We start from the raw sequence: 12,793 nt of genomic DNA on the forward strand, positions 1-12,793 counted from the left end.
CGACTGTGATCAGCTCAATACTGGTGATTCCTCGCTCGCTGCCAATAAAGAAACTTCGGTTTCATATATTTACTGTGATTTTTTGGGCAGATGATCTTGAATATCTATATACACTACTTAAGCAGCTCCAGCTCCAGTTAGCAGGCTGATCAATATGTCACGTGATTGTTTGCGAAAAGAAATAAAATAAAATGTCACATGCACACACACCCGCACACGGTCAGTTAAAACCAAGTCCAGTAAACACACAAACTATCTCGGCACTCGCAATACGGTAGCGATATGCATTGCATTCATTTGGTTTACCTTTTTAACAATAATAATATGTGCATGTATGTATACGTATGTATGCATGTGCCAACGAGCTATATCTGCTTACATGCTTTTCCTTGGTTCAATTCATATGAGATCAGAGTTTTTAGGATTAGATTGAGCTGGTCGGTCCAATTATTGATCGAGTGACTCTAGCATCCACTGGGCTCAGCATCTTCTAATCTATTATTATTTTTATAAACAAAATACTACTGATTAATTTAATAAATGATTCAAATTAAAGATGTTACTGAAACAAAAGCCTTAACAGAAAACCGGAGGCCATGCATCATCCAGGAAGGGTGAAATTGTGACAGTGCACGGAACCGTTCTTCGAGAAGGCCTAAAAAGCCTGAAAGGGAGCTTCAAAGTGGATAGATGGAGCTGCCTAACAAGAAGAGAAAAAGAGGGTGCTTAGGGAATAAAATAGTGATTAGGCTTCAAGGCTAGGTGAGGGAGAGTCTGCTTTAATATATTCCCGGGGATAAGTTGACAGTACTGGACGAGTGCAGGGGTGCCATTTTCCCAGAGCTTTTTAGAGACGTCAGCAATCAGATGCCAAAACGGCGCCCAACAGAGTGCCGTTGCGGAATTATGGACTCAATGGTTACATTGAAGAAACCAACTTTGAATGGAATGGCTTCTCATTAGGCAATGACTAACGCCTCTCCGGGGTGAAGGGCCTGCGCGCGTAGGTCTGGGAGCCACTGTCACGCACTGAAAGGACTGGTCAATATTGCTAATCGCCTGATCTGGGATCCATTCTTGTCTATATTTATGATTTTCATTCTCACCCTCTGTCCATTTCTCTGTTCCTCTGCGTTAATTAATACCCCATCCTCTCCTTTTCCTCGCAGGCTCGCACTAAGGTTTTGCAATTTAATACCAGTGCTCCTTTCTTTCTATAATGACACAATTTTTTTTAAAAAAAAAAGTTTGATATTTTTAAATATAAAATATTTTAATAAAAATAAAATTTTATTAATAATATTTTTAATATTATCCTTCTATTATATTTTCTATTTAATATTCGTTTATAAATAAAGTATTAAATAAAGTATATTTTTTAAAGTTTATATTTTTGTTTTTTTTAAAAAATTATACTCTCCTATTTTTATCTATAGGAGAAAAAATTATATCATATGATTTAAAAAAATTAGTAAACTCTATTAATTATATTTAAAAATAAAAAATTAGACTAAAATATCTTTTATTAATTGTATCAATCAAGTTTTTATTAATTACTCCTCCAGTCTAAATTATAAAATATTTTTTTAGCTCATTTTGGTTTAAAATATAAGATATTTAATAGGTTTTGAATTTTTTTCATTTTACCCTTGTATTTATTAACTTGATTTATTGTGTAACTTTATTGATATTTATTATCTTTTTCTCACTTTTTATGATAACTAAAAATTCATTGGTCTACAAGAAGGTTCACACTTTTTCATGTTATAGTACTTCTTTAAAAAAATATCATCTCTCTCATTTAATTTATTATTGACAGTTGGAAAAAAGGGTAAAAAGAAAAACTTATGATATTTATAACTAAAAACAAGAATATAACTGAGTTTTATTGATATTTGAATTATAATTAAAATTGTCCTATATTTTAAACTGAAGGAAATATTTTTTAAGATTGTGAATGATGAAATTATAAAAGGTAATTTAAAAAATTTTTAATAAATGTTTATTAAAAAAATGTAATTTTTTATATAAAAAATTAAAAGTAATAGTTTCTATCATAAATAAAAATGTAGGGAATAAAGTATATTTAATAAACTTTATTAGTATATATATAATTTTTTATTTAAAATTGTTTTATAATTTAGAGCACTAATATTCCATCAAGCTTAAGTCTCCCACTAATAAATTATAAGAGGATAATATTTGATGAAAAATAATAAATGATAACTCACCAGGTTATTTATATAGAAGAACATCAGTTCCTTTTGTATGTCGTCGTATGTAAATGATCACAAGAGTAAGTTGTTTAAAAGATGATACTATCAATTTTAAAGTATTTACATTTTATATAAGAGAATTGAAGGAAGTTTAGTGGGTGTAATTAATACAGCTTTCCTATTTTACCCTTCATTTAATCATCATAAATTAATTAAAACGTGACTCCTCCAAATGATTTTACTATTAGATATATTTGTGAAAAAAAATAAACTATGGAATGGTCAAAGAATTCAACCGACAAATTTTTTCCGTGCTGAGAAAGATATTTAGGTATTATTTGTAAAGTTGTTGAGTACCAATCGTGTAACGTTGTTATTTGTAATAATTTTTTTAATTATTTTTCGATTATAAATTTAAACCATTGAAATTAAGTTTATATTTTTAAAAGTTATTAAATTTAATTTAACAGTCAGATCTACGAAGATGCCTGCTCTGCTCTCCACAAAGGAGGAATGCCAATTTCAATAACAACAAGGAATGAAACCGGTTACTTGAAATACAGCATTGGGTTTTTTAGTTTGACATCGGCTGAAAGCTCGAATGTCCACGAGGGGTCAGGGTCGGGGTCAGTGTACTGCATGCATGCATTAGGCACAGTCAGCGTGATCCCACGGTGGAAATCCATTACAATCAGGCTGACCTCGTGATGAATCAACGGCAGATATTGAACGACCAGCGTGGTTCTTAGCGCGAGAGAGTTGCTCAGAGCTGGGGTCTGGGGAATCGGAATGCAGAGCTGCAGGGCACGTGTCCTCGCGGAGGGCTCGCAAGGTGGGAGCATTTGGCCATATCACTTCAGTTTTGGTTATCTTTGCACCCTCACCGGTCGGTGATCAACTGAAATGTATTGATTCTGATTCTAGAGAGAGAACGAGAGGATGTTGACCGGATACTGGGCAACCTAACCAACACGTGCCGGTACCGTGGGTCTAGTCGATTCATCCTTTGGTGGTTTATCATCATTATGGCGATTAATCTCTGACTTGGATATATTGGAAGGATTACATTATTTTTGCTCCAATAAAAAATGATGTACAATATAAATATGCCAAGTAAGGTGGCCTTCTCCATTTTTGAACATTTCACGCATAGGTAGAGTGGGGCAGCGCGGATCTCTCCCTTCGTCCTTCTCACTCTCTCTAGGCATTTATTTGCCAAGATTTTCTCGGCCTTTTTCATTACTCCTTAGTGCGAAAGGCAGGACGAAAAAAAGTGAGACCAAAAATCTCTGTGTTGAGTTAGGATCGCTTTTAGCTTGTCCCTTTGCCTTTTATTTTCGTCTCATCCCGAGCCTTACATCCCTAAATTCGATCTCTCCCCCTTTTGCTGTCCCGTGTAGCATCTTCAGATCGATCAAAAAATAGAACAAAACAAAACTCCTTTTCCCTCTTGCCTACTGGGGAGCATTAATAAAAAGGTATAGACAGGGATAGAAGAGAATAATAAAGTTTTGGTCCTTCGTGCCGAGGGAAAAGCTGGAGCTGAGCTGATCTTTTTTGTGAGCGAACAAAAAATGGGTACTGGTTGGAGAAGAGCCTTTTGTACTCGCGACCCTGAATCTACCATATCCGATAAGCACCACAGAGGCACGAGTCCCAGCCCCAGCCCAAGAAGCTGTGTTCGATTGGGTTTCCTCTCTGGCGGCAGCAACCCTTCTACTCCACGCTTGCAGCAGCAATCTCAAGCTGTGTCTAGTCCCAGCCCGCGTTGCCGAACGGTTTCAGAAGCAGCAAACGTGAGTGATAGCCCCAGATTTCAAAGCAAAAATACTCCCAGGGCAACCAAGTCCCCCAAGACCACTTCAATCTCAAATCCAACGTCTCCGCGGTCTCCTTTGAAGTTATCTCTCTTCAAGAACAGCTTCAAATTCAGGGTGAGTTATTCCTTATTCTGATCTCTTTGATTCTTTTCAATTGCATCGATGGTGTGAGATCTCTTGACTTGCTAGATTCTCATCTTTTCTGCTTTCCCATCCTGCAGAGTAGCTGTGGAATCTGTTTGAATAGCGTAAAAACAGGTCAGGGAACGGCCATTTACACTGCAGAATGTACTCATGCCTTCCATTTTCCCTGTATCGCCGATTATGTACGCAAGCATGGAAGCCTCGTCTGCCCCGTCTGCAGCGCTGCCTGGAAAGACGTGCCTCTACTAGCCGCACACAAGAACCTCGCCTCAGAATCCGCCGAAAAGAAAGATATCGTGGTTGAGATGAAGAGCGTCGAAAAACCAAATGCCGCCGATAAGAGAAAAGAAAACTCGTCCCCAGTTTTCAGAACCAAGCTCGTTGAACCGCCCCAACAATTTCCGCAGAAACAGCCTAAGCAATCTGATTCGTACAGGTCCTACGACGACGATGAGCCACTTCTATCTCCCACCTCCGGTGGTCGAATCATTCCCATTCCTGAAGCCGACGAAAACGCCGAAGAAGACGCTGAAGAGTTCCAGGGATTTTTCGCCAATGCAAAATCCTCATCCTCAATCAACTCTTACTCTGGTGACTTGCAAACAAGCGACAAAGATTCCAGGAACGTTCAGGTGAAGTTGATTCCCGAGTGTGCCGTAGTCTCAGTCTCTCGAACCCACGAGACTTACGCTTTGGTTCTTAAAGTGAAAGCCCCTACACCACCACTTCCAGCGCGTGGCTGCAATAACAGTACGACGCCTCGTCTTGGCCGGTCGCAGCGAGCTCCCATAGATCTCGTAACGGTTCTTGACCTAGGTGGTAGCATGACAGGCGCGAAGCTGCACATGCTAAAGCGCGCCATGCGTTTGGTTATCTCATCACTCAGTCCAGCCGACAGGCTATCCATAGTGGCTTTCTCGGCCACATGCAAGCGGCTCCTACCCTTGAGAAGAATGACGGCCCAAGGACAGCGCGTGGCTAGGCGCATCGTCGATCGGCTTGTCTCTGGCCACGGGACTTGCGTGGGTGATGCCCTGAGAAAAGCCACCAAAGTGCTTGAGGACCGGAGGGAGAGAAACCCGGTTGCCAGTGTGATGCTCTTATCGGACGGCCAGGATGAACGGGTCCAAAGCGGCAACATCAACACCCAACGAAAATCCTCGAGCCACGTGTCCTCAACCCGATTCGCCCATATCGAGATTCCGGTTCATGCGTTCGGCTTCGGTAAAAAGAGCGGCTTCAGCCACGAGCCGGCCGAGGATGCATTTGCTAAGTGCGTCGGTGGGTTATTGAGTGTGGTGGTACAGGACTTGAGAATTCAGCTTGGCTTCCAATCGGGCTGCTCGGCGGCTGAAATAAGCGGTATCTATTTATGCGGCGGACGAACCACAGCACTGAGCTCCGGCTGCGTACGGCTCGGTGATTTATACGCCGAAGAAGAGAGGGAGTTACTCGTGGAGCTGAGAGTCCCGACGTCGGCCGTGGGGACCCACCATGTGATGACTGTACGGTTCTTGTATAAGGACCCCGCTTCTCAAGAGATCGTATCCAGCAGGGAGCAGGCCCTACTACTTCCGCCACCTCAGGGAACCCGAAGCGAACGCTTGAGGAATTTCTTCATTACGACTCGAGCCATAGCCGAGTCCCGCAGGCTCGCTGACCACAACGACTTCACGAGGGCCCATCATTTACTGGCTTCGACTCGAGCCCTTTTGATGCAGGCCAAATCGAGCTCGGCTGAGGAGCACGTACGTGCGGTAGAAGCTGAGCTGGCAGAGCTTCATTGGCGCGCTCAGAACCCCACGGAGCAGCCGATGATGGTGCAGGACCGTCGGAGAGGGTACGAGAGGGAGACGACGAGCTTGGTGGATGAAAATGGCGAGCCGCTCACGCCGACGTCGGCTTGGAGAGCTGCTGAGAAGCTGGCCAAGGTAGCCATCATGAAGAAGTCATTGAACAGAGTCAGCGACTTGCACGGCTTCGAAAACGCTAGGTTTTAGTTTTTTTTTATTTTAAAAAAAATTTGGTTCACCTCTCCTCTTTCCATTTTAAAAATATTATCTAAAAAATAAAATATAAAATTGTTGAAGTAGAGAGAGGGAGTGTAAAAAAAGGAAAAAAAAAAAAAAAGGGAACATTCAGTGATGGGGTGAGAGGAAGAATGGGTTGGAGATGGTAGGAGACGGCGTGGCAGTTTCTGTAAATGATGGTGGTGGGGATCTGAGGCTATTGTTTGATTAAATGATTGCTTTGGGATTTGCATTTGTCATGGCTCCTCGGCAATTCTGCTCAATCGCTCCTGATGATGAAAAAAAATGTGAATCCACCTGAATCCAAATCCTATTGGTACGTTGCTTACCCACAGTGTTTTAACGCTTCATGAGCACTTGCGTTAAACGTAGAGTATTTCTGCATTTTTCAATTTTTTTAATTCAGCAGATGGGGGAGGCGAATAATGAAGGATGGCTTTTTTTTAGTCTTTAAATACAGAGGAAGAGGTTAAGATAGGGAGGGTGGCGAGCAGGAATAATAATGGACAAATGATTAGATTCCATGGCAGTTTTGATGCCTTGGATCGCCACGTTATGATTAACGTTGAAAAGTTCTTAAAAAATAAAGAGGTGGCCCCTCTGGTTACAAGTCACCGCGGACTACAATGACAGAATTGGGTCCTATCTCAAGCTACTCTCCCAGTGGACGAAGCTTTAAATCACTTTAATTGAATACCAGAAAAACGAAATATATATATATATATGTGTGTGTATATATGTATGGAGTACTGTGTCATGCTCTGAAAGAGCAAAAGAAGCAAATACATGCCTGATCCAAGCTTCAGGAAATTAAAAAGCATTTTGGTTTAAGATGTGGTGTGCTCAGTACAGTGGACTTGTAAAACTGAACTTTTACTATTTGCCATTCATGTACCCTTAAAGCCCGCAAGCAGTCATCAAACGCCGTGGGATATACAGGAGGGAAGGAGAGGCACTGACAGTTCCAAAAACCAATTCTTGAATTTGACAATTCAATGCGTTTACTTCGAACTGTCTCCCTCAGCCGGAGCTACCTGCCCTGCTCTCGACGGCAATTTCCAGCTAATTTCTTGGTACCTTTTAGTACCCTACGATTTCGTCTTTCAAACGCCCACACCGTTTCGTTTTGTCAACATTATTACCAACGCTGAATTTATATCGTTTGGTAATATTTAATGTAACTACTAACTGGTGGATTCCTGCATCCACGTCACTTGCCTCCTACACTGCCACAAATTCTTACATAAAACCATTTCATACTATGCCATAAAAACATCTCACATTATACAATTATAAGAACAAATTGATTTTGTCATTAATAATAAAAAAATTCAAAAAATTTAAAAGACACCCTCTTTTAAAAAAAATAAAATCATTAAAAATAATGATACATTAAAAAAATTCAGGAAATTAAAAAGACACCCTCTTTTTATTCTCATTTATTTTCAGGGTGGTCAAGGTAAAATGGGGTGTAGATGGAAGTCAAGAATTCAAATTCTCCAATGTATTAAAATGAACGGGAGTGTAAAAATGCAGGCCTCGGTTTGTCAATCATTGTTATTCCCCGAAAAGATCAAGCAAATAAATGGACTCGATTGGTGGCTGAATTCATGCGACGCGTTGATGAGGGACCATTCATCTCTCGGCAGTACCATGGTCCATCCACCTTATTCCTTCTGAGTTTCTGATTGTAGGGTGTCTGAAGCATCCACGCTTCACACTGATGGATTCTTTTACCACATAACCTCATTCCAAACAAATGAACAAAGACAGATTCTTCTTCCCTTTTCTCTTTCTTTGCTTAGTTTTACAGAAACCCTCCTTCCCTACTACCGCAGAAAGCGTCTGAGAGGGGTTGTATAGCCATTTTCCAACTCCAAACCTGTCCCACGTTTGGCTCGATCCAATATCAGGTTTGAGAATATTAAGAGTTTGGTAACCCTAAAAAATACATTCAAACCATATCTAAGATATGCTTTTATCAAATACAACAAATAGTTAAATACCCTAAATAAACTTTTACTGTATGTGAACTGAAAACAAAGCACACATTAAGCCAATCTCATTTACAAAGATTTTGTAAATTAGGCAGCTAATAAAGTTTTGGATGCTAGGGATCAATTTTATGGCTGGATCATTCATCACCTTGAATAAAAAGCGGAACATGATTAACTTTTTGATGGAGACAAGTTAATATGAAATATCAAATTCTAAATTAAGTAGTATTAGATGTTTGATAAAATATTTAAATGGGTTGATTTTCTCATTTTAATAGTTAGTTTTTGATGTAGGATTTTCCCATCTACCCATCACCTTCTCAAAATTCATCCGAAATAAGAAGAAACCCACCAACACCCATGCATTGATTTTAATTTACTAGTTAGCTGCATTATTGTATACACAATCTAGAGAGCACGTGAAATCTTTCCTTGAATAACCAGGGAGGAGAACCGGCATCAAGGAAGATGTTCAAAACCAGTCTCATCTCAGTATGTGACCTCACTAAATTACAATTAGTATTCTCGATACAAAGGGAAACATCGCTCGCCAATACAATTCCTTCATGTGATGTAGTACAGTCAACATGGCAACAGAATAACAGTGTACACATGAGAAAAACCCAAAACCCCAAACAAGTTACGCCAAGCAGACACTAGGAAACAACTACGCATTGAAGTCCCCCGGGGAGGTTTCTCCTGTTTCAGTTATGCAGCTGAAGATTACCCACGAGAGTGTTTCCCCTTATCTGAATAGAGGAAATAAACAAGTGTGATCAGTGAAATTGGAATGAGATAAGATATTACTTCTGATTTTGTTCCACCTTGGCTCGAATCTTCTGCTCCAAAATTGATACTTCAGTCTCAAGGCTGAACATTCTATTCAAAGCATGCATGTTCTCAAGAGTCTCATTTAGAGTCCGGCTGTCACTCCCATCACATCTCAGGTGCTGCATTGGACCATGGAGCAGCTTATTCACTATGCCCCGGCTTAGGTCATCCACAGCTCTCCTTGTCTTCTTTGGGATATCATCTCCCATCTTACTTAGGCATTTCTCTAGCTCAGCAGCCCTGATTCTTTCGGCATAAGCCCTCAATTTCTTGATCGTGGGAACGGTTTCCAGAGAGTCCCTCCAAGCTCCAAATTGTTTTGATTCCTCAGCAATGATTGCCTGAGCTTCCATTGCTTTTCTTAGCCGATCTTCTTTATTAGCAGCCACAACCTCTTTGAGGTCATCGACATTGTAAACTTGCACAGAATCAGCATCTGAGACACAAGAACCAACATTCCGAGGAACAGAGATGTCAATAAAAAGACGAAGCCCTCCAACATCTTGACTTGCAGGAGGAAGGTCCAGGACATGATCTTTCAAGAACAAGGGGCATTCTGATGCAGTGCTGGTGAAAATGACATCTGCTTGACCAGCACAGGAGAGCATTTCTGCAAGGGGTTTATATATAATTTCAACATCCTTCATTTCTTCACGGATCGCTGCAACTCTCTCCTCAGTTCTATTAACGATCACCATCTTAGAGCAACCTTTAGCCACCAAATGTTTGATTACAAGCTTTCCCATCTTGCCAGCTCCAATAACCAACATCCTGGCCTTATCATGAGAGGATTCAGGTAGCTTCATCAAGGCCAATTCAACAGCAGCTGAGCTTACAGAAACTGCACCAGCAGCAATATTGGTTTCAGTTCTGACCCTCTTCCCCACAGTAATTGCATGTTTGAATAGCCCACTGATATTTCTCCCAAAGCCATTAATGCCTTGTCCAACTTTAACTACTTGCTTAACCTGCGCAAGGATTTGACCTTCTCCCAATACAAGAGAGTCCAGACCTGCGGATACTTCAAAAAGATGCTGTGTAGCATCGTTATTGTAAAGCAAGAACCGATGCTGGCAAAGCTCGGAAACAGGGATCCCACTTTTCTGCAAATAACAGGATTATTCAATACATTTAGTGCACTGGGATATTAATATATTATCACATGTGAGCTTGGGACTTACCTTCGACATCCATTCAGTGACCTCTTTGACACCACGGTGCTGAGACAAAGCAACAACATATATCTCCATTCTGTTGCAGGTGCTCAGAACAGCCGCTTCTTCAATATGATTCAAACTACACAGCTCTCCGATGGCTTGAGGCCATTCTGCTTCTGGAACGGCAAGCTTTTCTCGCATTTCCACAGGTGTACCGTGCACACTGAGCCCAATGACCACAATGCTGCTCCTTTCCTTTGTATATCCTGATAAGGTTATTTGAGTAAAATATTTAAAAATTATAGCTTTCACATGACTATCTGGAAAACAAAAACTGCTCATTTGAATGCTTTATAGCCATACAGAATTATTGATGATGGATGATAGACCTGTGTTTCTTACATTAAATATGTGTGTGTTTCATTCAAAAACTCAGTACATATCCATGGTTTGTAGGAAAACTCGTCACAGGACTGAGGTTTTGACATGATCCAGAAGAGACAAACCTATGGATGCATGGCAGTAATGATGAAGAATAAAAGCCTGAACAATTGAATGTTCACTTTGTTATCTTTTTAAATTACAAATGAAGGGCTAATAAATAGCAATACCGCACATTAAATTTGAAAAACAATGAGACGAAGCTGTGAGGAAAATAAGAAGAGGTCTTATGGAGCAGTCCCATAATTTAAGATATAAAGATTACGAGCAAAAATTCAGTTACAAGCGAAGCCCAAAAGATCTAGTTCCCCTTTTATGATGGTATAATTGTATAGAAGACATTTATATATTTCCGGGTGAATCATAGAACTGCAACGTTTAAGAAATAAGAATTTCAAGTCTTGAACACCACCATAAATCCTAATCTAATTGTGTTTATTCATAAAATAACATGATCTTCCAACTATGATATAATTATAGATGTGATAGGTTAAATGGGCATAATGCAAAGATATTCTCTAAAATGTCTTATTGTCACCTGCCCAACATGAAATCGGAAGAACCAGACCAATGCTTGTGGTTGACATTACTGCTAATACAAAATTAACATTTTTCAATGAAGTCCAGCTTGTTACAGTTTTCAAGAGGAAAGTCAACGTTTCTCTGAAGGTGAACGGTACACTACTTTCCAAACTAAATTTTTCATTCTCTCTCTCTCTCTCTCTCTCTGTGAGCTGTTCTTAGTTCTTACAATCAGGATTATCAAAGGGAATAGTTGAAGACAAATAAGAGCATTCACTTCCATCTTATAAAAAATCTTACCTCAATTTGGATTCAAATTAAAAATCTGAAAGCACCAAACAATCGTACGTTGCACAAAATATTGCAATCTAGTAACTGAGCAGTGGAAACAAATTTCTGAGTTCAGGGAAAAAAGAAACTACCCGCTAAAACTTATGACTGTAACATCAATTAAAAATCAAGAACAAGACTTACTGTCAGCAGCAGAAGTCTTGAGCTGCTCGAGAGCAGAGACGCTGTTACCATTGCTCGGCTCATCGGCCTTGATCAATACCTCAGGAACAGCAGCCTCACAGCGAATTATTCCTCTCTGAATCAGGGTCCTCTTGATTGCACCGGGTTTGCCAAAATCCGATAAACGGGGAGCAGCGGAAGCCCTCGACGCCGGGGAAGAAGATTTGAGCAATAAGGCCTCCAATTTGGCACCGGAGAAGCTGGTTGACACAGCCATTTGGACTGCGTGAACCCCTAACCCGAGATCGCAGAGAGGAATAATGGGGAATTGAAGGACGAAGGGGAGAGACGAAAATGTCTCAGCAAGGAATCGTTCTGGGAGTTGTTGAACGAATTCCAAAAGTGCTGTGGGGATATGAGGCTAAACAAATGAAAGGGTAGAGAAACGCGTGGAAGGGTTGGTGCCAAACGAAGCAAAGAGCGTCCCTTGAACTTGGGTCTTACTCTTACGGAAATGCCACACGACACATTATTGGGCCGAGAGAGAAATTGTGATTTCTCTGAATTCTGATTGGCCAATGCGCATGCCTTTTATCCACACCCCGCGATCAGACCCTTCTTGTTCTATCTCTTATCAGCTGCTTCCTATTCGTTGTGGACCCCGCTATCAAAGATTTCCCGGCAGAAAAAAAAATTAATGCATTTGATATTTTTGAAAATGATTGATAGCCCTTTTTTGGTCATAGATTTAGGAGAATTAACTGGGAATAGGAGGCTGTAGCTGATGATAACTTGTGTGTTCTTTCGTGAATAATCATTAAACCAGTTGCGCGTGTGTGTGTTTGTTTTAAAAATGATTAAGTTATGGTTAGCCCGGTATTAATATATTCCCTGCATTTTAAAATATAAATAAATTTTAATCAACTCATCAATTTAAAAAAGTTGATTAATTATAATAATTTTGTCTGAGATTCAAATTTTTGGACCAGAATGTTTTTATGATTAATCCTTCATTCTTTTAATTTAATAATACTATCATGATGGTTAAAACAAATATCATAGATACTTCTTAAAAATTATTATTTTAATTTAAAAAACAATAAACCATGTGAAAGTTTTACTTGTATTTAAAAGTGAAGGAAGTATTGGTTAATCTTCAACAATCTCAGTAATTCCAAAACA

The 12,793-nt window shown here is 39.8% G+C and overlaps 2 protein-coding genes across 2 annotated transcripts; one reads left to right on the top strand and one right to left on the bottom strand.

Moving 5' to 3' along the window:
• Positions 1-3,345: 3,345 nt before the first annotated feature.
• Positions 3,346-6,538, top strand: LOC129304053 (E3 ubiquitin-protein ligase WAV3). Its single transcript, XM_054943677.1, has 2 exons — positions 3,346-4,150; positions 4,258-6,538. The coding sequence occupies exons 1-2, from the start codon at positions 3,791-3,793 to the stop codon at positions 6,178-6,180; spliced, it is 2,283 nt and encodes a 760-aa protein (XP_054799652.1). The 5' UTR covers positions 3,346-3,790; the 3' UTR covers positions 6,181-6,538.
• Positions 6,539-8,572: 2,034 nt separating this feature from the next.
• LOC129303678 (glutamyl-tRNA reductase 1, chloroplastic-like) lies at positions 8,573-12,137 on the bottom strand. The gene is made up of 3 exons (XM_054943152.1): positions 11,633-12,137; positions 10,220-10,461; positions 8,573-10,141 (listed from the first exon to the last, which is right to left on the bottom strand). Exons 1-3 carry the CDS (start codon positions 11,886-11,888, stop codon positions 9,011-9,013), a joined length of 1,629 nt encoding a protein of 542 aa, XP_054799127.1. The 5' UTR covers positions 11,889-12,137; the 3' UTR covers positions 8,573-9,010.
• Positions 12,138-12,793: the final 656 nt, after the last annotated feature.

This window comes from Prosopis cineraria, unplaced genomic scaffold (assembly GCF_029017545.1).
Source record: "Prosopis cineraria cultivar Desert tree isolate PC_DT_omini unplaced genomic scaffold, ASM2901754v1 PC2, whole genome shotgun sequence".
NCBI classification, from domain to species: Eukaryota; Viridiplantae; Streptophyta; class Magnoliopsida; order Fabales; family Fabaceae; genus Prosopis; species Prosopis cineraria.